This window comes from Vigna unguiculata, chromosome 5 (assembly GCF_004118075.2).
Source record: "Vigna unguiculata cultivar IT97K-499-35 chromosome 5, ASM411807v1, whole genome shotgun sequence".
Lineage (NCBI taxonomy): Eukaryota > Viridiplantae > Streptophyta > Magnoliopsida > Fabales > Fabaceae > Vigna > Vigna unguiculata.
In genome coordinates this window covers 43,161,986-43,187,689 of record NC_040283.1, presented here as the reverse complement: position 1 = coordinate 43,187,689, position 25,704 = coordinate 43,161,986, and the positions used below count along the sequence as shown (strand labels likewise).

Below are 25,704 nucleotides of genomic sequence, written 5' to 3'. Positions count from 1 at the left end.
TACAATTATTCTAGTTTAGTATAACGAAAAAAAAAACATAATAATATCATATTAAACCACTAAATATGTCCTTCAAGTCTAGGTTAAACGTAGCAAGAAAAATAGTATTGTTTCTTTATAGTGAGATTCACAAATTCTTATACAGAGTACATCCAGAAATTGAAGGTTTTCACTTGTATTACATTTGAAATCTCAATCTCTGTTACTTCTTCTGACAAAAACAACAAGTATATTGGACAAAAACAGGGTAAATAATTAAAACTATCACCTCATTAATCTGCTTCTGTTCTTTTTTGCTGCCAACAATTTGAAATGCCATTCATTACTAGTTTTCCTATGTACAATAGGTGCATTATATAATTATACAAAACCTTCCATATGATAAAAATTAAGGATCTGTTTCATTAAAATAGAGAACATCAATTTAAGTGTTTGATATTAAATCGTAAGTAACATAATCATATATAGCAACAAAGTGTTGGTGATAAAAATATATTCATCCTTAAAAACTGCTACCTACACATCCTTGAAGAAAGCTACAACACCAATGACAGAAAGGAAAGAGAGAAGAACATTATTACCAACAGATTTCATGGACCCACTTTCTGAGATGATCTTGTCTTCTGCAAAAACATCATCAGAGTCACAAAGCAATTCTGGGTGGAAGCAAAATTAATTAAACTAGAATGGAAGAAGTAAAGTAAAAGAAAGACTTTGAGCATGTGATAGATGAAGGCACTCACTGCACTCTTTTGCATGGCACAAACACTTCAACCCTACACCACAGTTTCCATTAGGCTTTTCACACTCTTTACAAAGATCTTCCACATGATTTGGCACATCAAAGGACATCCTTGTTCCCAACACATACCCTTCACCATTTGAGGAACTTCTGTGCATCCAGCTATAGTGAGAGCAGTTCAAATCTTTAGGTTGAAAGCCCTTGTCAACAGCCCTTTGAAGATCTTCAATAACTAAACTTGAATTTGGACTTTTCTCTTGCCCTTGAACCCTAGAAGAAGTTGAAGCAGCATTTCCACAGTTATGTAGCAAGCCTTTGCCATTTCGGATAAATGGTGGTGGAATGGAATCTGTTGTGCTTGAACAGTTGAAAAGAAGGAGTGAGTTAGGTTCTGGAGGAGATTGAAAGCCTGCAGTAACAGCCAGAGGAGAAATATAATGGAGAGAAGAAGAACAAGGGTGAGATATGGTTAGTAATCTAGCATTGTAGTCAAGTGAAGAAACTTGGAAAAGTCCAAGAGATGTTCTCAAGTAGAGATTCTGAGATCTGCATATGGTGATTTTGCTTAATAGGGATGTAATAGAAGAATTTGGATTCAAGAAAGATGATTCAGTTTTGCTATCACTGCAGTAGTTGGTATGATTGTGCTGTTCTATGGGAGTACATAGTGTGGTGTGGAAGATGAACAAATAATAGAGAATTTGGATTTTGTTGAATGGCTTCATGTTCATCTATTTTCCCTATAAATGCAACTCAAGAGGCTTCAGCTATCAGATTGTGAGTCATGTAATGACACTATATTACAATACATAAAGGTAGATATTGAGAATCTTCTGCTTTTGAAAGTTGGCTCCATGTTAATACCTGAAAAAGTTCTTATTGCTTTTTGTGGGAATCATTAAGCTTATATTTTTGTGATTTTCCATGTCTTTTCACATGGAAAACAACTAAATTGGATTCATCAAGCATTGTTTTCAAGCTATGCATGTTCCGTACCATTGAAACATTGATTCTCATTCTCTGCCATGTAAAAGTGACTTTTTCTATTTATGCTTATGATGGTATATTTTGTGTTTGTTTTAATGAAACAAAAACTAAATAGCGATTTGAAATGCAAAATACTAACTCCTAGAAGTGTATATTCATCAATTGTAAGGCAAAAAAGTTCATCATTATAATTCATAATCCATAATACTACGAGTTCAAAGTGCACGAGATGTAGCAGTAACAACAACTCATGACAGAACTGCAGATAGAGAAACACAAGCTAAAACATAGACTAAACAAATTTGAAGAGGGTTTTTTTATTGGTGGAATATTATGTTGAGGATCATGCTGGGGCCTTGACAATAGTAGATGGGAAATCCAGCAGCACAATGTTCTCAATTGCTGCTGAAAATGTTGTGGAAAACTCAACATGATTCGGGTGGCTTTGAAATGCAGCAAAGTCTTCTTTCTTGTTGAATGTCATTAAAAAGGCATGAGTGAAACCTTGTCTCAGCACATCTAAGCTTTCAATGTCCCTTCCCCTTTTCAACATAAATGCAATCAAACACATGACAATATCAGTATCAGAGCCAAAAGCAAAAAACCGTCAGAGATTCAGTTCTTATCAGGTTGGTGTGTATGAAAGAACATTCATGTGAAAGAAAAAGTATTCATGAGAACATTTCGTTAAGAAATGAACTTTAAACCTAACTCAATTCTGTAGACCGGTTTGTAGGATAAGATTTGTACTCAATTAAATATTATAAACTCGTTTTATATCTGATCGACCTGAGATTTTTAACGATGTTTTGGAAAGTACAAGGTAATTAAGAAAAGAGAAAACATACCATTCAAAGGACTTGACAGCATCAATCTCTGAGACCAACTTCTCCATCCCTTTTGTGAGCTCATCAACTGCCACACCTTCCTTGAACTTAACAATCACAAAGTGTTTGAATTCCCCCATTGCTAGCATACCACAAAGCTTGTTCCTTTCAGACAAATATATATTGAAAATGTGGCTCACGTTCTTGATCTGCTGTTTGTCAGAACCCCATGACTCCTTTCATTGCTATAGAAATGAAGTTGTAAAAGAAAAAAGAAAAGTGACAGGAGACAGCATCCACAGCTGAATCTAAGGAAAGGTGGGAAAGGTACTGATACTTTCAGCTTTAGACCCACTATAATGCACATCTTGTTTCCATGGCATAGTAAAAATTGTGTGGTTTGGCACATGAATGGGGTCCTTGGACAAGTTTGAGTGATAATTGGCCTCATTTTTGAATCACAGAACATCATCATTATACATGGAACAACTTTTCTTTCTTCACTACCTTTTTCTTTTGTGCTATATGTGTGTGTGCAGAAAAGTGGTCTGATACAACCTCAACTTTTCTCCATGTCCTTAGCATGTGCACCGTCTACGTAAATTATTGCACTTGTCTTCACCTTTACAAATTTCACTGTCGTCACCTTAATTTCTTGGAACAGAATTATGTTTTAAATGTATAGTGAACATTTTAAACTGTTATACAAAATTATTTTTTAATTATTCATCACTTTTTAAAATATTGAAGCTTCATCAAAACATATAAACTAAACCTCAGATAGAAAGAGAGTATGTTGAGTGGAACTCTTTACAACTGGATTCAATCAAATGACAACTTCAATTCAATTATTGAAGTTCAAGAATTCTTGTAACTTTTTGTTAGATTTAATCAAGTTTATAACCATTCAAATTTTGATGGTTAAATGTGATTTGTGTTTAATATTTAGCCTCGTTTTTTAGATTTACATTATTTAGCTATAACTTATATGTTTTAAGCATTTAAGTTTAGGTATAATGATTTAAGACTACATTTTTTATTTAGTAGTAATTTTGTATTAATTTACTGACCTTACATATAAAATGCGAGTAATGTATATTTTGGATATGAATATATACATTATTGTATATTAATTATTGTATACTGTATCGCATGTGTATAATCCTAACCATAACAGATATCTGATATTAGAGTAGAAATAAAAAATATATACATTATTATAATACCATATTTAATTTAAGTAATCATGCATTTAAGATGTGTGTGATGTAATGTTTTAGACTTTTTAAAAGCGATGATATTTGTGATCAGCTGAGTGAGAATAATAATTTTGGGTGGTGTAGATAATAAATAAGTTTGGACTATTGGTGTGTGAGTTGAAATTGTAACGGACTTAAAATACGGAGGAGTTGAGCTTTGTAAATATGTGGGGTGTTATCAGAAATATAAAATTGCTTCTTCTTTTCATAATTTAACAACTTTTTGAATTTGCATGTTTAGAATTGTTTGAAAAATGAGGTGTCTGAGTTTTAAGCTTGTTCAGGTTTTCCATATTGGAATTTTTGGGGTAATCAAGAAACTGTTTAATTCCATTTCTTCTTCAACTTTTATTTTTTAGGATACAAAGAAAGCTCAAGGGCAATGAAGTTTATTTAAACTTCAATTTTATTTATGATTGATAATTTTTTTGTATGTATTGGTGTGATACCTTGGTATTAAGAGATTTTATATAAGCATGGTAAATGTGTTAAATTTAAGAGATAAAAGAACAAAAGACCCCCTTTCTTATTTTCCAATAAAATTCTTATTATTTGATTTGGTGAACTAAGGTTGCGTATAATTTATGAGTGAGACTTAGTCTATATAGTATTTGATGACATAAATTTAGAATTTATGTGATGATATGTAATTTTTCAATTGTAGTCATGTGTCTAAAATTTTAATTTAAGGACACGTTAAATTGAAATTTTAATTGAAACTAATGTTATTATGTCCAAATTTATTTAGAGTTTGTTTTGTTGTGTTTAACTTATTAGGTGGAATGATTCTAGAATTGATGATAAATGGTACAAGATTTGTCTTGATACAATGTAAGACTTTTTTATATTATAAATGAAAATTTTTGTTCACGCAATAATTCATTAAAGAGAAATTGGGTAAATTTTGAAGATCTTGTTCAAATTATAGTAAGGATCTAACTCAAACAGCATTATTAAAGAAACATTAAGTAGATTTTGGAGATATTATTCATGTTATAATAACAATCCAATTCAAGCAATTCATTGTTTAATAGCTATGTATGAATAAAATATAAAACAAAAACAATGCTGAGTGATAAAAAAAAATGCTACCTTCGGAACAAAAAGATCGAACCGTATTTTCTTTTGAGCAATACTATGGTAGTCCCTTCGAAAATGACAACGATTAATTAGGCACAATAAATATAATTAGCAAATTATTCTAAGTACAATTATCAGTTAGTAGTTTAGAAATTCAAATCATTAAATGATCATTTTATTTTAATGAACTATCAAAGTATGATTATGTGAATGAACTTTAGAATTTAGATTTGAAAAAAAAAATGGTAGCTTTGCAATAAACTTTGTCATTGGAGTCAACCCTCGGGAGAATTAAACAACAAATTCTTTTTCGATATTTTTCCTTTCTAATGAGATAAGTTAAAATAAAACTAAACTTGAACCACAAAATATCTTATTTATAAATTTTTTGAATTAAACTAGACCTGCAACTTTATTTTTGATTTTGTATTGGGGTAACAAACTTTATAAATAACTTTTTTTATTAATTTTGTTATTTTTTAAATAGAGTTTCGAATACAGACTAATTTAATTAAATATTTTCTTAAAAAATATTAAAAGAAAGAAATTCATAAAAATTTATTCAAACACAATATGTGATTCTTGGATGCAGGTGTAAACAATGGGAATAAAGGTGAAGGAGTGACAAAAACATAATGGACTATGGTAATTCTATCTACAATTTTGTTATGACAACTTATTGTGAGAGGAAAAAGAAAAAAAGTAAAATAAATAAATCAATCAATATAAAAACTTTTTCTAAGGAAAATTACTTTAATCATCAAAACAAGACTTAATGTGATAAAAAAAATACACATTTTGTATTATTTATACGTAAAATTCATTATGGATATTATATGAATTTTTTTTAAGAATATTTGCAATATTTTTAATGGATATTTAATATGAATATTATATTATTTAGTTTATGGATAATATTATTTGTTAATCATTGTTAATAAATTTTATTTGAAAATTTAAAAATAAAAAAGAATAATTATTATATAAATAAATATGTTATGAAATAAAGCGAATAACATAGAGAATGACGTCAAATAATAGAGAAGAGAAGAACAAGAGAGAATAGAGAATGAGAGAATAGGAGCAACTCATCTGTGTGTTATTATTGATAGGAAGAGTCCTATTTATAGATACAATATGTAATCCATAAAGGAAACAAATCAACTTAGTTAATACAAATATTTACCATAAAGAGTAATGAATCATATGAGTAAATGTATCAAATCAATGGACAATCATTAATTCATAACACTCCCCCTTGAGTGTCCATTGATAAAGAATGTGCCTCGTTAAAACCTTACTAGGAAAAACCCTTTGGGATAAAAAACCTAGTGAAGGAAAAAGAGTACAACATTCTGTATTCTTTAATACAATATTGTTCATCACATATTCTATTTCTCCCCCTCATGTAAACTTACATCATTAAGGTGACATAGTCCGAATTTGTGAGTCATTTGCTCAAAAGTTTTTCTTGGCAAAAACTTTACAAATAGACTTGTCATATTTTCAGATGAACGAATTTTTGGATATCTATATCATCCTTTCAATTGAACAATACACTATTGTTTTCATATATGATTATTGATTCCATCTTTCTCGGGGATAGTCACAAGTTTCTTGCACATGTTGAATTATAAACCTTAACCAAACATATTCACAACTTTCCTCGTAATTTTGTATGATTAGACGATGTTGCTACTATGGTTTGTTTCATATACCTTCATGAAACCATTGTGCTACCACATGTGTACAAACATCTTGTTTGTGATCAACCATTGTGACATTGTAAGAATATGTAAAATAACATGCATATCCATAACCCATTGGTCTGAATCTGAATCATTTGGATGGAATAAGCTCATATTCGTAGTACCCTTAAAATAACATAGTATATGTTTTACTCCAAACCATTTTCTTCTTGTAGTTGAAGAACTATATATTGCTTAACAAATTTATAGCAAATGCAATATTAGATCGAGTATAATTCGCAAGATACATTAGTATTTCTATGACACTAAGATATGGTGCTTCTAGACCAAGAAGATCTTCATCATTTTCTTGAGGTCTAAGAAGAGTCTTTATCAACATCTAACGACCTCACAACTATTGAAGTGCATAATGGACATGACTTGTCCATTTAGAACATTTTAAGCACCTTAATTATATAAGCTTCTTGACGTATAAAAACACCTTTATTTAAATACTCAATTTCTAATTTCAAATAAGACTTTGCCCTTCAAAGGTCATTCATCTCAAATTATTTCTTTGAGTAATCAATTGCCTTTGTGAGCTCATTAGGAATTCCAACGATGTTTATGTCATCTACATAAACAATAATTATGGCAATATTCATTATTTGGATCTTTTCATATAAATACAAGAACAAATAGGATCATTTTTATATCCTTCTTTTAATAAGTACTCAATAAGACGGTTATGCCACACACGTCTTGATTTCTTTAATCAATAAAAGAGCATGTTCAATTTTATTGAATAACCCTCTTTAGAGTTTGTCTTGTTGGACAAATAAAATCCTTCAGGGATTTTCAAATAAATATGATTCTCAAAAGAACCGTACGAATAGGTTGTAACATCATCTATTAGATGTAAATGCAAACCTTGTTGTGCAACTAAGATAATCGAATATTGCAATGTTGTTGCATCCAATACTAGTGAACATGTTTTTTCACTAATCAATACAAGGTTTTGTGAACAACCTTGAGCAACCAATTATGCTTTGTATCTAACAATTTCATCATTTTTAATTTGATTTTTGCGCAAAAATCCATATGTACCCAACGGGTTTCATAACTTTAGGTGTGTGAACTATATGTTCAAAAACCTTTCGTTTAGCAAACAAATATAATTATGCTTCTTTGCATATTTTCATTTTTGGCCAATCTTTTCTTTGCCGACAATCTTCAATGATCATTGTTTATTGATCCTCATTGTCATTCATAGCATTCATCGCTATGTTATAAGTAAAAGTTTCGCCAATGTTAACTTTATTTTGGTTCCATATTATATGATTCATGACATAATTTATTGAGATCTCATCATTTTCAACCATTTCAGGTACCTGAGGTTCTTCTTGAACCGAACCATTAATTATGTCAAATGAATCTTTTGGGATTTCAACCTTTTCGATTAGGTTATTTTGCATATTAGCCCCATTTCTCATTCAAAAGTTTTTATCTTTGGAACCAATAGGTCTACCACGCTTCAAACGTGTTCACATGAGTTTTTCAACCCTTTTTTTTCGCATCATAATAACTGATCATGTCAATCAAGGCAATCATTTTGATTTGTAAACTTCTGGTTTACTATGACATACATTTTAATTGTACTAATAAACTTGTAGTACAAACTATAAGAGAATGTTGATAATTTCTCCAATACACTTTCTTTTTCAACTCAATCATAGAGATATAAAGATATTTCATATCTTTTTCATTGTTTGTCTCAATATAATATCCATTTAGACAAATATCATTGAAACTTAATAAGTTTCTATTCAACTTCTTGGTAGAAGTATAGTAGCTCTTCTAGAGTTTTCAAATATATTTATAGTACTATAAATAATACTAACATCGATGTCTCACATTATCAAACAAGAGAAAAATTTATTACTCTTGAGAATTGTATAAGTTGTTGCACTATCAGTAAGACACATATCTTTTGGTACTAGTGCAAAACATTCGTTTTTCATATAAACATAAATATCAATATGAGATTTTTTTTTTTCAACACTCTCATAATCAATTAGGTGATCAATGTTTTCATTTGCTTTAGCAAAGAAAATAACAATATCAAGATGAGTAACATCCATATGGCCATAATCAGAATCACCATCTTCATAAGCAAAGTGTGTTTCTATGTTCTTCTCATTATTTGTAAGATGCTCTGGTGTACAATAAGTATAACTCAAATGGCCTTTACCATCGTAATGATAATATATACCTTCATCTTTTTGTCAATATTTTCACATTTTTCTTTTCCTTTTTTTTTCACATTATCGTGCCACTTCTGGTGACAAAATGTGTCTTTGAAATTTTATTTATAACCATGTCCAAAATCAAGATCATGATCACGATCATAAAAATATAAATCAAATGTTGCTGCATTCACTTCTGGGAATGGAGCAGAACTAATTTGGACATGTTTCATGATTTTCTTGAGGTCAAAAGCTCATTGCTTTGTTCAGCCATACAAAGGCATGAAATAAATTCATAATATTTATTGCTGCATTCACTTCTGGGAATGGAGCAGATTAGGCGGATCTCATGATTTTTCATCAAAAGCTTTATTGCTTTGTCCAGCCAGCCATACATAGGCATGAAATAAATTCATAGTATTTGTGAAATCTCTTTTCACAAAATATTTTTGTCGCATGAGCAAATTAATTGCTTAGATGCTTTATTTCTTTATTCAATGGTATCCCAATATCAATTGCATATAAATGTATTTCAACATTTAAAATTTCAATATAAGGAATTCTTCCTTGTAATATCAAGAGTCACAAATCCAAATTTTGCAACTTTTCGTGTGTTTAAAACTAGCATATAACATAATAATAATAATAATAATAATAATAATCACCGTCATAATAAAAATACAAATAATAAGATGGAGATGAAAATTGATAAAGTTAAACAATTTTTATCACAAGAGGAAGAATATAAGGTAAAATTATAATTTCAGAAAGGATTAGAAAGAGCCTATATTGAAACGCGCAGAGCATTGTCGTTATAGAGAAAAAGCTTCCACTAGTGCTCAATTGGTTGGAGCATCGTGCTGATAACGTGTTATGAAATAAAGCGAATAACATAGAGAATGACGTCAGATAATAAAGAAGAGAAGAACAAGAGAGAATAGAGAATGAGAGAATAGGAGCAACTCATCTGTGCGTTATTATTGATAGGAAGAGTCCTATTTATAGATACAATATGTAATCCATAAAGGAAACAAATCAACTTAGTTAATACAAATATTTACCATAAAGAGTAATGAATCATATGAGTAAATGTATCAAATCAATGGACAATCATTAATTCATAACAAAATATTAATTATTGAAAATTTATTTAAAATATGATTTTTTACATATTTATATCTTTTATTTAGATTTGCAAAATTAAAACTATTTTAAACAAAATCGAACTTATACTTTAATGTAACTGTCTAATTTTTTAAAATTTATTCATAATAAAGGTTTTAGTGTGTAATTTTATTTAAATTATATTCTAAAATTAAATTTTTATATAAAAGCAAAAAATATCTATTACAAAATTTTATATATAAATAAAAATGGAACGAATGTTTTAAAACATGACCAGTAATAAGTAGGTTCAGTCCTCACCGTCAGTCCATCCCGATATCTAATATATCCTCTCCAATTAAAAAAAAATGTTTAGTATTCTAATTGAAGAATTTTTCTGATAAAATAAATAAATTCAAAATTTTGTTTTATAATAAAAATGTATCTTCCAGTTGGGGAACCCAGGGCATAATGGTACTTCAATTGTGCTCACATGGGCCTGATTTGCACTAATGTCAGGATTATGATAATCTTAACTTAACTACATTTATGTAAAAACATGAAAGTGTTATTTAAGCATAATTGACGAATATAAATAAAAAGTTCTCCTAAAAACTACAAGAAAAATGAACAATAAAACCGATATTTTAAAAATAATTATTATATAATAACTGGTAGAGAATACAGTTGACTTGATGCAGTAGTCAACGTTGACTTCGACCATGTGATGTCAAAAGCGTACACATTTCATGATTAGAAAGGTCAATGGCACACGTGGAGTTATATTGTTTAAACAACAAAAACAGGACCACCGACGTAAAATTGGTTTTCGCGTGTTTAAATTATTTATTTACACACATATACTTTTTGTAAGAAAAATTGTGTGTTTTTTCTTTTAAAACAATTTTTATTTATGAAAAAACTGGAAAAGAAACACTTTATGTGTAATATTTGTTTTCGTTGACTTTAAAGGTTCCGTTCATGAAATATCATTCACTATTTCTTTTTATCAAATTGGACATGTATTCAGTATTTGTTTTAATATGTCATAAATAATCTCTAACACAAAGACATGTTTAACTGTATTATAATCATATCATTTATATCATATTTTTTTTGTGTATTTCATATTTATCCATAATCACATACCCATTCATTTATATTATTATATGATGAAAATTAACTTAATTATATTATTAAGTTTTATTGAGTAGACACCATTGTTATACAACAAGTCAACTGATTTGTAGAAGTCTGGTACAAAATTGGGCGCTGAACTCGGCCTAATTAGTCAACAACAAATTTAGAAGTTACGATTTTTAAACATTGACAATCATCAAACAGCGTTGACATTTATCATAAGATTTTGTAAGAAAAAAAAAAAGTTTACAAACACCAATTTAATGTGAAAGTTTTCCTATTTCTATGTTGGACTTCTCTTTTTCTTGTGGTCAGAACCATTCCCACAATTTGATGAGTCAAATTTTCATAATGCTTCTTTCAACAACTTTAATGATTTCGAATACTGCTTTTAGAGGAATGGAAGGGGACGTGGATAGGGTGTAAATAATTAGACATGTCAAAGTGACACGGGTTGGGTCACCACGAGCCGGGTTGAAAATGAGTGAACCCAACCCGGCTCACTTTCTGGTGAGCCAGAAATTTTGTAACCCGACTCAACCCACCACGGGTTGGTGGGTTAAGTGGGTTGGCTCACCAACCCACCTAAATTTTTTATTTTTTTTAGTATTCAAATATTTAAATAAATTTTTAAGTAACCCATGAGATGACAATCATAGTAAAATCAATAACCAATGTTTTGATCATGCTCACCACCAATATATGAAGAATTATTTCCAAAAAAGTATCCATTAGTCTAAGAAAGCATGGCTAATATTACAAATTTTCTGTCATACTATTCAACAAAATATAAATAAGAAAGCTATACATTTTTTCATGCTAATTTAGAAAAAAATTGTTTGTAAGACGGTTACTTGAGTAATTTACTATAAAGATTATAGTTAAAAATTAAAGTATCAACATATATATAACTTGACAATCAAATTAATTAAACATTCAAACTATTCAAATATAATTAAGCAACATTCTAGCATTTAAAAATATGAAATTGTGAACAAATATAATAGGAGTAGTAAATAATTATTAAAAATTTTAAAAAAAATTAAAAGAAAATTTAAATAAATTAAAAAAAAATTGTAAAAAGAAAAATTGGTGGGTTAAGTGGGTCAACCCCGTGGTGAGCCGGGTTGGCTCACGGGTTGAAACCCATTTTGACATCTCTATAAATAATGTCTATCTGCAAAAAAATACTGTAAAATACTGTAGAACTTATTATTAGTAAATATACGTGAATATTTAAAAAAATATTTTAAAATAAAATTTAAAGAAAATTTAAAAAAATTTTAATTTAATTTTAATTTAATTTATCTAATAAAATATAAATTAAATTTTAATTTTAATTAAAGTTAATATATAAATTAATTTTAATTTTAATTTTTTGTCGACAGTAAATATTCATAAATATGAATAATATGATATCTCTATAAATATTTATTAAAATATCTGGTATCCGTAAATAATAAATATTTACAAATATTAATTATTTGTCGTCAATTTTATCTACAAATATTCACATCTACCTGTATTTTTTGTCATTTATATCCCAACATAAACTTTACAATGAAAAAAAAATACAATTATATGCATAAGACATATATCAAGACAAAATATAATATATAATTAAAAAAAACTAACAGAAATTTGTGAAGACATTTAAGACAAAATCTCATATAATATAGAAGGTAAATGTTGGACGGTTTAACTAAAATTATAATAGTGTTAGACACTATAATAAATAATCATAATTTAAACTTCAATATCCTTAAATTTCAAACTTCTATATTCTTAAATTTTAACAAGTAAAAAATAAATTTTAAACTCCTACTAAGTGTACCTAATTTTATCATAGGATGATGTTTCAAACAAATTATTTTGTAAAGAACAAAAAGTTGCAACGTGTGTCATGCTGTCCTTTGTACAGTTCCAAATCATTCTCAGATACGAGACTCTGATTAATGCTTTGTCGTATAAATGTCAATTAACATTCATATTGTTTCCAACATGAACCAAATTTTAGACTTCAAATTCAAGGTCAATATATTGTACAAAATTAATAATTATGTCCTTTTCAGTTAACTTCAAATTTTGGCCATGAACATTTGATTCCTTGTGTAGCACGTGTTCCTCGCAACCTGGTGGTTCTGTAGCATATCTTTCTTTCTCTTTCGATTTTTGTACATGTTTGGTTTAAAAGACATGAAATTGTACTACTCTTCTCAGTCTATATATAACAGCATTTTTCTTTTTCATCTGTACTCATCATTCATCAACTATTTCATTCTTCATCATCGTGGACGTAACCATGAACAATGATGACTACTCTTTCTCTTCATCGCCATCATCTACTTCTTCTCAGAGCCAACTCTGCAACCCGAATTCTCCATCGGAAAATTCACCATTGCCCACACAAAAACCATGTGGTTCTCACAAGAGAAAAGCTGGGAGAAAAAAGTTTCAAGAAACACGACATCCAGTGTATAGAGGAGTTCGTCAGAGAAACGGTAACAAATGGGTGTGTGAAGTCCGTGAACCCAACACCAAATCAAGGATATGGCTTGGAACATACTCTACACCAGAAATGGCAGCTAGGGCACATGACGTGGCTGCCCTAGCACTTAAGGGCACCTCTGCGGCATTGAATTTCCCTGATTCGGTTTCTCTTCTTCCAGTTGCAAAGTCATCTTCAGCTGCAGATATTCGAGCTGCTGCAGCACAAGTTTCCGAGGTTTTTCTTTCAACTAACACTTCTTCATCCTCTGCAAATGATTCAAGGGTTGAAATTGAAACTAATTGTTCGGTTGTGAATGATGTTGAGGAGTTTAAGAAATCAGTGTTCTTTGACGAAGAGGCGTTTTATAACATGCCAGGTTTGTTACATAGTATGGCAGAGGGTCTTCTCATTACTCCACCTTCTATGGTGAGTTTTGATTGGGACGAGGTTGATTGTGAAACAGATCTCACTCTCTGGACATATTAACAATTAACAGCATAAGAATGCATGCAGATTATACGTAGCATGCAACATTTCTGTGTCGTCGTTATATGTTCAGAGGCTTAATAGGTATAAGTTGAGCATTTTCTGGTTTACCTAGTTAGAATTTAGTTTGAGTTCGACAATAATGTAAAGAGCTTCAAAGAAACTCATATGAAGGAATTTTAAAAAATGTCAGATTCTTCACCACCGTAATATAGCAGGCAGTGTTGTTGACAAAGATGAGAACACAAATAATAATAATTAACTAAATGCAAATCATGGATAGCACGACCAACTTGGCCAATTCCAAGTGTGATTAATAAATATACATATATCTAAGAATTTACATATTTTTTAATGTGGTAAAGTATATCACTATGTTACATGAACACTTTTCAATTTTTCGACATGCATGAGGCATATGATAAAATAATAATTTTATTCCAAATTATTTTATATTTAAAAATAAAAAGAAAAGGTTTAGTAGAAAATGGCTTATTGCGGTATCATCACTAAATTTTGGATTGAATTTTACAAATGAAAAGATTTAAGCACTTAGAAAAAATGAAAGTCATAAAAGAGACAAGGTTATAAGGAGGGGGAGTTTGTGGTCATTACATTTAGAAAAAAAGGTGGTCCTCTCGGAGATGTGGCCGGTTGAATTCAATGAGAAAACTGTGACACATGTGCAAGCATCTTCGCTCATCTGGAAGCTTTGAGTGAGTCCAAAATAATATGATTCCTATTTTATCGCATAATCATACCCATACAAATTTAATCTTTAATTATTTTAGAGTTAAATATGTTTTTATCCCTTAACTATCAGAGTTAGTTCATTTTGAAATTTTAGAACAATTTATTTCTTCATCTTTCAAAATATGTGAATTTAGTCATTTTAATCAAATTTTGTTGGGTTTATTTGATGTTTCATACGCATTTCAGGATTGTATTTGAGTTGTTTATATTGTTTAACACATTTTTCATTTAATGTTAAGTCAAATACTATTATAAAATACGCTTAAAATGTCAAATAAATTTAACAAACTTTGATTAAAAGAACTAAATTTACACGTATTTCGAAAGATGAAAAATTAAATTGATCTAAAATTTTGAAATTGACTAATTCCAAAATTTATTAAAAGTTAATTAAGGGATTAAAAACATATTTAATCTATTATTTTGTATTGACATTTATATTTATACATAAAGGTTCAAAAGTTTATAATAAAACAATGAAGTATAATTTTATTACTTATACCTGTTTTATTTTATAAAACTGTTTTTCTTTATATCTTATATCTTTTGTGGGTAGACATGTATTGGGTTTGTCTAGGGATGCTTTGATATTGTAAAAAAACATTTGACGTCTATCCTATAGTCTTGATAAAATAATTTTTGGTCATACAAATAAAAAAAAAACTTATTCTCTTCTAAATCTTTTATTAAGGGTAAAGATTTAATTTTTATTAATTACAAAATCATTTTTTATGGACATGTTTCCCACTCCATATATGAATGAATTCATATAGTCTTATGATTAAATATTTGATATAATTTATTAGTTAGTGTATCTCTCACTCATATGTGTATCTTTCACTCGGATTGATGAAGTCAAAACCCTTTCATCAAATCCGTAATACAATTTCTTATATAAATACATGTCTCACCCGTAATCCTATAATTAAATCTTAGGTAATTTTCTACCAGCACATCTCTTATACTAGTTTGGACAGCCACATTCCTGTGATTAAACTTCTAATACTTTTTTATATCGTTGGTACAAATATATCAATTAACTATATAGTATAGACTATGGTTATAAGAAAAATGTACTCCATAATTCAACCCCTATTGATCTTCTTTACCTAAGTGAGAAGGGTTTGTTTCTCCATTATTCAACCCCTATTCAAATCGTGACAACTATGGGAGTTTGAAGAAGCTCTACTGCCACCCATCATCGTCACAAGCAACCTGGGGCATCACCATCGTCGGCGTCTGTGCCACTGTTTGTTTTCTCCTTTGCGCCTGGAAGCTTCTTCTACCCTCTATTTCTGGCCAATCCATCAAAACAAAGCAACTCGACCCTACCGCCTCCGACAAAAGTCGTTACCTCGCAACGTGCCCAACAACGTCGTCGGACCAACTACTTAAAGCCTTGTCGGCGTCGATAGTGCCTTCCTCTTTAGGAACGACGAGACTTCCTTCCTTCCCTCCCCCCTTTCTCTCTCTTGAATTGAGAATCACTATGCCCCATCGAGAATGACACCACACATGCATGTCAGAGTCCTCGCAGCCACCACCACCAGTATAAAAGACCCGACAAAAGTTAAATAATTAATTAAATAATTATTTAATAAATGCGGGTAATAGAAGTTTTTAAGGCATTTAATGCAGAGAATTATGATGTGGAAAAGTACTAGTTCAAATGGTCGAGAGTATTTGATTGTGTGAAAGGATTTGGGTTTGAGTCTTATGTATGCTAATTGTGTGTTATTTTAATCTGTGCATTATTTTATTGACATATTTGAATGTGAGATGTGATAATGAAATCCTAAAATTTGTAAGAATTATCATAAATATGAATTGGTTGGTTTGGTTGTGCAATTGACTTGGTAATCAATGGGTTGTGGGTGGGTTCAAATCTTGTTGAGAACAAAACTTTACTTTTTTTTTGCCAAATTTTCGTTTGGTATGATTATGGAAAGGTTTAGGAACCCTAGCAGCCAAGAGAGGTAGATTAGGGGGCTGGAAAACATTCCAATTAAGAGGGTTGAATAACCATTAACCCATTTTTATTTAATTTTTCGTTTTGGGGGAGTAATGGAGTAATTAAGTGAGCATTAAGATAGAGAGAGGGGAGATTAGGCAAGGAAAGGTCTGAAACTGCGTGGGAACTCTCAGACAGAGGAATTTTAGTGGACTGGTGCGGGATTATAGTAAGAATTGGAGAGTGAAGCCATTGTTGGAGGAGAAACCACGACTAAAAGAGTCCTTGGGTTGAATATACACATCAATTTCGAATTTTGAGTGAGGAATTCAGGTAAGGGGAGTTGTTTCTGCGTGTTTTTAATAGCAATCGCTATGTTATACCTTGTATGATCGCAATTGCATGATTTCCACTCTGGTTGCAGTGTTTTATTGGGGTTTCTGGATTTTTCCTAGAAACCACCTGGCGGCCCAACCCTTGCCGCCAGGCGGCACATCAAAGGTGTGCCTTGTTCTTGGTTCTGCCATGAACTGCCTGGCGGCGATGAAGATCTGCTAGGCGGCGCGACGCTGTTCGCGTGTTTCTTTTGATTTGCTATGTGCGCAGGGGTCATTGGGACTTCTGATTGTGATCTTGTGTTTGATGCTATGTGTTAATAGTATGAAATTGTTAGAATTGGGGTATGTTGGTGCTTTGAGAATACCCTTTATAATTTATCGTGGATAGAGTTGGGGTGTTGGAATGGGTAGAATCCAAATTGAATTATTATGGTTCATAGTATGTACGAATTAGAGGATATAATGTCAAAGGAAATTGGATCAGTAAACCATGAGTGAATTATTGCCTGGTATTGAATTTGGAGGCTGAATTTGATGGTATGACTATGTGATGGGTTGTTGAAAGTCGTGTTAAGGAAAGAAAGAGGAAATGATAACATTAGTTAATAGTTTAGGGTTGGAAGCCTAGTACTTTGCATCTGTGTTATTAAATATTTGTGATTATGAATTATGGGCTTTAGGTGTCCTTAGTGACTTATAAGCTTAAATAGAAGACATGTGATTATGCAATATTGTGTGGGACAACACTCATGGCAGTATAGTGCGAGTGGAGTATGTTATGAGGAGGTTTGATATTATTCCTGAACAGTGGTATTTAGGTAGTGAAAGGTGTGCCTTGGGTACTGGTGTGATGATTAATATTGATAGAAGAATGAAAGAAAGTACCTAAATGGGTTTGACATAAGCATATGAGCTATACGTGGGGGTATATGGCAGTGAAGCTAACAAATTAATTGAGAGAAGTTGTATGACAAATGGAATGAAAGAACTATGTCTCTAGGATGGAGTAAGCCAAATGGGAGGGATTAGGCTATTTTCTTAAGTTGGATGGACAATTATGCTTGAGGAGAGACCATTGGTGAGTCAAGGGGTAAGAATGAAATATCTTGAGCATGGGAGATAGGAAGTTAAAGTGAGGGTGTAATGGCTGGAAACTAACAAACCCCGATAAAACAAATGTGTAATACATCTTAGAGCATTCTGGATTTTAGAACCAACCAATTTGGGTGCCAAAACCAGTAGCAGGGAGCTTCTGGTATGGCGCCTGGCGGCCTGCTTCTACCTGTCAGGCAATAGGAACAGCAGGAAGGGTCCCTGCACCGCGTGGCGCCTGGCGGCAAGGTGTGCTCCGCCAGGCGGCGCCTGTAAAACAGTGGGTCTGGAGAACGCTCGCGCCTGGCGGCGGGAAGGTACCGCCAAGCGGTCTAGGCCTGTTTCGCCTGGCGGTGCTGGATGTTGCGTCGGGCGAAAATCAAGCAGTCTATGACTTGTGTACGTGGCTTTTAAGCGATGATGCTTGGATCGGGAGATGTTGTGCCATGAGCGGGTAGGTTCATGGATGGTGGTTAACATGTGATGATATGAGCGGGGAGATTCATATCCAGTTACTCTCGCGTGGTAGGTTCGTATGTTCCGTGCTCACGTTTAAGAGATGCCACGTGCAGAGATGTACGGGGCTGGTGGATCACATGTGTTGGACTACGGGCGGGTAGGTTCGTAAAATAGGACTACGAGCCGGGAGGTTCTTAGAGCAGGACTACGAGCGGGGAGGTTCGTAGAGCGGGGAGGTTTGGGTTCCTCTCTCATGACTACTAGCTTTAAAAAATTTATGAGTTTTTTTATTATTTGAAATAATTATTTTGTTAATATGTTGTTTAATATATTTTTGGGCTTAATATGTTGAATTATTTTTTTAAATAATTAATTATATGTTTAAATTTAGTTTGTTCAAAATTGTTGTTGAATGAGGCTTAATTTCCCCTTCGAGAAAAATATGTACTAGCTCATTTTTTTAAAATGTATATTTTTTAAAATTAATATAAGAGGAGATGCTATTAATAATTTACGTGTATTAAATATTGCATAGTCCAATTGGACAATTTAAAAAAATTAATAATTTTTTAATAGTTTATTAGTATATATATATATATATATATATATATATATATATATATATATATATATATATATATATTAATATGCATTTCATAAATTTTATGAAATTTTGCTAACTGTATATTATCAAACCATATTCTAAAGGACTTTCTTTTTACTACAGCTTGATATATTACGGTTCATTAACCATAGTTTAACATCGAAAATAATCGTAGGCATTATCCTTCACTGCACTGGTGTATCAACGTTCTTTTCACACTCATATAATCAGACATTTTATACAATTTTTCTATATAAGCATTCTTTCCACACTATGTAGAGTTAGTCACAACTTAAATATGCAGCTCACACAAATTAAACACATTTAGCTCGATTTTAGACCTATAATTAACATCTCTAACTCGGCAAGTAAAGTATGAAAATATGTTTACTTTACCTTCATGTCTTTAACATTATGTAGACTATGAAAGTATGTCAATAAAAAATGTCTCTAACATGAAAATATTATCTTTCAACTTCATAATAATAATTATTTTTTTATTATAAAAAAAAAGTAAAAACACGTGTTATGTGTATCTGTTTTTATTTGTTAAGTTAATAGTAATATATTATTAGTTTATATATATCAATATATAATTGTAGATATCATTAAAACAATTTGAATCAGTTTGGTTAATAGTTAATGTTTTTCTGAAATGGCAATAGTGTGACGACCCAAATTTAATAGATTAATTTACTAAGTAAATCATCACAAAATTATAATACTAAGAGAGCAATCAAACGAACAGGAATCAATGGAAAGGTATCTGTTACAGTCATCCAAAGGAGTACTTAAAGGGGAACCTAGGCATACAACCATGTCATAACCAAACCAGAAATAAAAGGATTCACAGTTATGCAAAAGAAAAGCCCCGAGAACTTGGAATTTAAAGGCACTAAGGCCATAAAATCTCTTCCGAGGGCCACATCAATGGGCCCACTAAGCTGCACTGCTACCACCATCAGGCCTACCTCCAGAAGCATTTCCATCTGCTCCCACCGTAAGGTGATCATTGCAAAAAGAAAAGAATCAAGGCAAGAACATACACAACAAAGAAAGGGTGAGCCAGAGTAATTTAAGGTTGACATAGTATAGCAAACAAGTACTTAAACAGTTCAAACATTTCAATACAGTGAGCATAGAGAATCATGTTATCGCAGACAAGCAGGACACTATGACTCAATTATCCGGATAAATATACTAAGATCGGATTCATCGGACGCTCGCACTTGTGGTGGCCTCTACTGCTCTGCAGAGCCATTGCCAATGGGTTTCACCCTACCACACACAAGGTTAGCCTTTAAACGTCTAAGGTCATTATCCTGCCAGAGACTAGGGCCTCCCGCTACTCTCACCACTTTGGTCAGTTTGCTCTACTTGAGACTCACTGACCCTTTAGAGCTTCGGGATGCACTCCTTACTTGAATCCATATCTTAATATATACACTACACACCACCACGTGGTCTCCCCACGAGACTCATGGAATTACGTTTATCACACACCAAATTCATGTTTTATACCATATCCACCACCTTTATCTCAAAACATCCAATTCTCATGCAAGTTCTCAACCAACCAAAATCCATGTGTTATTCATGCCAACATACCAACTTTTAGTTCAGAAGATTCAAGCAACCACATATATTCACATGCTTTAGGTTTTGAAAGAAAGGGGTAAATAAATAAATCACACAATTCACCCATCAAACAAAGAGAAAAAAAGAATTGAAACCACCCGCTGCAGTAGCCTCGCTCAAGCTAGGAGTCGTCGCCCAGACAAGAGAAGTTGTCTCGCTCAGGTGACGGGCTCTCGCTTAGGCGAGCCTACAGCAGTGGGTCATTGGAGAGTTTCACGATCCCTCGCTTAGGCGAGGTTGTCTCGCCTGGGCGAGCTGTCCCGTCGCTCAAAACGCAGCCCCTCGCCTGGGCGAGTGCTCGAGGCAGAACCCTGAGCGAGTTGCTGATATTCTCGCCTAGGCGAGACGAGCTCGCCTGGGCGAGAATATCAGTTCTCCCCCACTGTTCCGCACATGCAAGGCAAAAAAATGACATAGAGCAACATCCAGAATATACGCCAACCATTTTTACACGATTCCAACACCATTCAAGCACCCACAACATGGAACAAAACATAAGCATGCCACAATAACTTTAAACTTAAAGACCTAGCTCCCCTTACCTCTGTTTCGAGCACCAAAAGCAACCAGACCCTAACTATGCAGTACCCCAGCTCTAGGAACTATGGCAGTGAGCTGAAACGTGGAAAAAGAGGACAAAACGAAGTTAAGAGACTTAACCCCAACTTGACCCACGTGTTTTAAACAGTGCGTAAAGGAGAAGGAACGGACCAGGAGCTATAAAGCTCAGCTTACCTGGAAAAAGAGAGAGTTTTGTTAACTCGGAGACGTGAGGATGGAGTGCCCTAGCAGGGAACCTTGCTGAAGAACAAAGTGTTTGAGGGAGGGGAACCTGCTTCTGTAAAGGAGACAAGGCACAGAATGAGCTGAAAGGGGTATAGGGGGTCCCTTAGTGGGCTGGCCTTAGGCCCACGAGAGGTTAGGCTTTAAACACAAAATTGAATTGGGGCTTACAAATAGAAAATTAAAAAAATAAAAACAATTAAAAGAGTCAATATCGTTATTTTTATAATAAAATAAAAAAATTTGTTATGTAAATTGGAGAATAAAGGTATTTTTTAAACCATTAATGATAAATTTATTTATTAAATGTTTACATTTGTATTATACTGAATTTAAACTCTTACAAAATAGGAGGAAATGTTATGTTATTTTTATAATAATCTTTTAAAATAGAATAACATTATTTATATTATCTAGACGAATATCTGAACCATTACAAAAATAATTTTAAAGTATATACTGTCTAAATGTTACCTAGGACCAAATGACTCGCTCAGTGATAATTTTTCAATAATAATAATTTGATAACCCAGTAAAACAAAGCATCAATTTTACAACTCATTATACTAATATTTTGATTATATTTTAATTAAATTATTTATATATATTATTAAAATAAATTTATTAAATTATTGTTTTATTTTAATGGATTTTCCCTTTACCATATTTCAAATTATAATACAAGTACACTCTGACTTCAGATTTTAAGCACTTTTGAAATCATATTTCATATTTTTCTTACATGGGTATATTAAAGTACCTCATATTAAAATTGGGATATATTAAAATTCTGATAACAAACTTTGCTATAGGCCATGTGGTAATAATTCAAACGGGCTATGTTGATTGATACATCAAGCAAATACGCAGAAAGAAAACTATAAACTACTTTAAAATCACGTGTTCAAATTTAAAATAAGAAAAATCACTAAAAAGATAAAAAGAAAGTACAAATAAGACAGCGGGTCTTCCATTTGAAAACAATTTCCATATTTACTTTTAATTCCATAATATTCATGTTTTTGATATTATTCTGTACTAAAAAGTGTGCTTTCTTCTCTCTTGTTAAGATAGCATGTCTTACGTGTTTTGTTTATGTTATTTGAGGTATACCTGGTGAAAATGAAACAAAAAGTAAATATGAACATCCAGTTATTTACACACAACATTACATTACATCATTACATCAACCAAATAGAGAACACTATTCATTCCAAGTTTTGAACTTCCTTTGCTGATCAAAGTCTGAAAATTACAGAAATTTACAAAGGCACAAAACATATAAGCACAGAAATCAAACACAAAGTGTAAGTCATTCTTTCTTCCCTATTCCATGTGACATGTTGTAGATCCCTCTTCCCTGATAAAAAAGTGCAAAACAATGTTAAAAATGTACTGCACCAGAAATAAGAGAAGACTCATTGAATGCTATTTTGATATATTCAATCTGCAAAGTCTATATGAAGATTTCTGAAAATCAATAACAAACAAACTTACAATCAGATACAATGAAGATGCTGCTAATGCAAGTGGTATTGCAACAGAAGTAATCTTGTCATATGGCCCTTTCAAATACGTGTGCTTATGAACACTCTGGAAATACTTTTGCTTCTCAATAATTTTCTCTCGTGGTCTAAATGGTGGTTCTGACATCCTTGTGGGGACCAACAAAAAAGGTTATTCAATTCACCAATTCTCTCAAGAAAAGTGTCACCAGATAAATCTAGCATAAACAATATCATAACAAGAAATAAGATATTATGTTAGAAAACCATATACAAGCATCTATAAAGTTATCTACAAAATAATGACGAAATATGTCTGAAACAATTTGACAAACACCTTCCAGGGACTCTCTTACAAGTTGAATCAACAATGAACCCTGATTGCCCAGGTTCAACGCAATGCTTGTGTCACAAGTTCACAACAAAACAATACATCCTAATCTGCATATTTTCATGCTTGGACCTACCTTGCTAATAGCAGATACCCTCGCCACCTATGAATTTGATTCATACAAGAAAAATAATCCTTGACTCTGGTATCAATTTGGTCCTCAAATTCGGTAGACAGAGTAATCAATTTGGCCCCCAAGTTCGAGACACAGTAATCAATTTGGTTTTTAACTTCCGATAACAAATTGGCTAATGGTTGTCAAATTTTACTCTAAGTCAAACGTTAAAGACATCAAGAAAATTGACAGTTCCGTAATTCATGATGTTCCTTATGGCTGTCTATCTATCAGATGTTGTCGTCTAGCAGTATCCAATGAAGTAAGTTGCAGACAACTATAGTTCACACGCGTCAGTTCTATGCAAATATCATAACACTCTGTAACTTCACGGGTCATTAAATAACACCAAATAGAGCAGCTAACATAACATTTACCAAATTTTCAGACACTGATTTTAAGACGATGGACCCATGGAAACACGCGCTATTAAGAGGAGAAAATTATAATGAAATCAAGAGATAAAGAACAGCAAAATGATTGAAAATCAAAATGAACTGAAAGTGCTAAAAGAAAGAAACAGAAAAATAGAAAGAAAAGGATTGGGATGCTTACTTTGAAGGAAGGGTTTTAGCGTAAGAGAGGAAATGATGCAGGTTTTCAATTCATAATATTTGCAACGCTTTAATGAAATGTCACACAATATCATAAGCGGATGCTCTTAGTGCTTCCTAGAATGTTCTTCCTAGAATGTTCTCTGGTATTTTATTTTTTGTTACTTTTATTTTGAAACACTATTTTTAAATTTTTAGATTATTTTTTTCTTATTTAGTATTAATTATTTGATTGAATTTTTTTTTTTTTTACGCGTGCTTAAATTTTTTGATATCTTAGCGCATTACATTATTTGTAAAATGCTAATAAAATAATCAAAAATTTCAAAATTGATATATGAATAATACTTTTCGAAATACGTGGCCTGAAATTTTGTTCTTAAATTTCAAATTTTCAGATTTTTTTAATATAAACATAGTTTAAGTTTTTTCTCACTGACCGACTCTTATTTATTAGAGATCGCTTAATTTTTCTAAACATGCTTGCTTGGAAAAAAAATGTTTTATTATTTGTTTGGTTTTTCTCTATATATAACGTTTTAGTTTTTATATTTAAAAATATTTCCTTATAATCTCTGCATGCATTTTATTATGTTTATATTTATAATATTTTAACTAAGCTTATTTTGTACGCAAAAATTAAAAGGTTAAAAATTGATACATTACATAAACTATGATAAGATGTTATTATAGATACAAAGACTAAAAGACAAAAGAAAAAAAAAGTTATAACTAACTATAACAAATGAGGAATTAAAAAATAAATTTAAACTTGTGCATTTAAAAAAGGATTTCAAATTTCAAGGAAATTCAAAACGAAATAAATTTGAATTATTATTTTTTTCGGCTGACAAAAAAATAAAAAAGAAGAGCCTCAATTAACATGACGGTGTTATTTTCAACTACTATACACGAAAACTAGTTCAACTTTAGTTAAAGTTGTTTTTTTTATGATATTAGTAAGAAAAAAAAACTTTTTATCGATTTGAACATAAAAAATATTATGAATTAATTATTTTGATTTGATATTATTTATATGATTGATATGATTATATCGTATAATTGATTATTATTTATGTAAATATTTATATTGTATACTTCATATATTTGGATTATTTGTTGTTTTTATAAATAAAACTCTCCCTCTTTTAATCATAATAAATATTACGAAAATTGTTCCTCATTCTCTCCATTCCTATTCTTCTTTCTCTTTTCTCCTCTACTATTAGATTTATTTTATAACACATAATATATAAATTGATTTTTTTAAGTAATATCAACCGAATAATAATAATAATAATAATAATAATAATAATAATAATAATAATAATAATATTAACCTATGAAATACAAATATTAAGTAACATGAGAAATAACTTGTGATTTTTTTTAAATAATGTAAAAAGAAGTCAAGAATATTTATTAAAAAACTTTGAATAGCATTAACCAAAAAATATAGTAGTCATATTCG

At 31.2% G+C, this 25,704-nt stretch overlaps 4 protein-coding genes across 5 annotated transcripts; 1 reads left to right on the top strand and 3 right to left on the bottom strand.

Annotated features, from left to right (window-relative positions):
• Positions 1-404: 404 nt before the first annotated feature.
• LOC114183807 lies at positions 405-1,703 on the bottom strand. The gene is made up of 2 exons (XM_028070956.1): positions 744-1,703; positions 405-623 (listed from the first exon to the last, which is right to left on the bottom strand). Exons 1-2 carry the CDS (start codon positions 1,471-1,473, stop codon positions 517-519), a joined length of 837 nt encoding a protein of 278 aa, XP_027926757.1. The 5' UTR covers positions 1,474-1,703; the 3' UTR covers positions 405-516.
• A 151-nt stretch (positions 1,704-1,854) lies between these two features.
• On the bottom strand, positions 1,855-2,977 carry LOC114183808 (stress-response A/B barrel domain-containing protein At5g22580). The gene is made up of 2 exons (XM_028070957.1): positions 2,578-2,977; positions 1,855-2,271 (listed from the first exon to the last, which is right to left on the bottom strand). Exons 1-2 carry the CDS (start codon positions 2,703-2,705, stop codon positions 2,073-2,075), a joined length of 327 nt encoding a protein of 108 aa, XP_027926758.1. The 5' UTR covers positions 2,706-2,977; the 3' UTR covers positions 1,855-2,072.
• A 10,392-nt stretch (positions 2,978-13,369) lies between these two features.
• On the top strand, positions 13,370-14,050 carry LOC114184754 (dehydration-responsive element-binding protein 1B-like). The gene has a single exon (XM_028072065.1). It carries the CDS (start codon positions 13,376-13,378, stop codon positions 14,048-14,050), a length of 675 nt encoding a protein of 224 aa, XP_027927866.1. The 5' UTR covers positions 13,370-13,375.
• An 8,804-nt stretch (positions 14,051-22,854) lies between these two features.
• Positions 22,855-24,323, bottom strand: LOC114186175. 2 transcript variants are annotated; one of them, XM_028074202.1, is made up of 3 exons: positions 24,235-24,323; positions 23,166-23,391; positions 22,855-23,028 (listed from the first exon to the last, which is right to left on the bottom strand). In XM_028074202.1, exons 2-3 carry the CDS (start codon positions 23,319-23,321, stop codon positions 22,981-22,983), a joined length of 204 nt encoding a protein of 67 aa, XP_027930003.1. In that variant the 5' UTR covers positions 23,322-23,391; positions 24,235-24,323; the 3' UTR covers positions 22,855-22,980. The 2 variants fall into 2 exon arrangements, with proteins under 2 accessions (XP_027930003.1, XP_027930004.1); XM_028074203.1 differs by having other exon boundaries at positions 23,166-23,322; positions 24,235-24,318.
• Between the last annotated feature and the right edge of the window lie 1,381 nt (positions 24,324-25,704).

What these genes read in the sequence shown, in the direction of transcription:
- LOC114183808 (XM_028070957.1), bottom strand. Translation starts at nt 2,705, where the DNA reads ATGCTAGCAATGGGGGAATTCAAACACTTTGTGATTGTTAAGTTCAAG. An exon ending in GCTGTCAAGTCCTTTGAATG is followed by an intron (nt 2,272 to 2,577) that starts GTATGTTTTCTC and finishes TATGTTGAAAAG; the next exon opens with GGGAAGGGACATTGAAAGCT.
- LOC114186175 (XM_028074202.1), bottom strand. Translation starts at nt 23,321, where the DNA reads ATGTCAGAACCACCATTTAGACCACGAGAGAAAATTATTGAGAAGCAA. An exon ending in CATCTTCATTGTATCTGATT is followed by an intron (nt 23,029 to 23,165) that starts GTAAGTTTGTTT and finishes CTTTTTTATCAG; the next exon opens with GGAAGAGGGATCTACAACAT.
- LOC114184754 (XM_028072065.1), top strand. Translation starts at nt 13,376, where the DNA reads ATGAACAATGATGACTACTCTTTCTCTTCATCGCCATCATCTACTTCT.
- LOC114183807 (XM_028070956.1), bottom strand. Translation starts at nt 1,473, where the DNA reads ATGAACATGAAGCCATTCAACAAAATCCAAATTCTCTATTATTTGTTC. An exon ending in GTGCCATGCAAAAGAGTGCA is followed by an intron (nt 624 to 743) that starts GTGAGTGCCTTC and finishes ATGTTTTTGCAG; the next exon opens with AAGACAAGATCATCTCAGAA.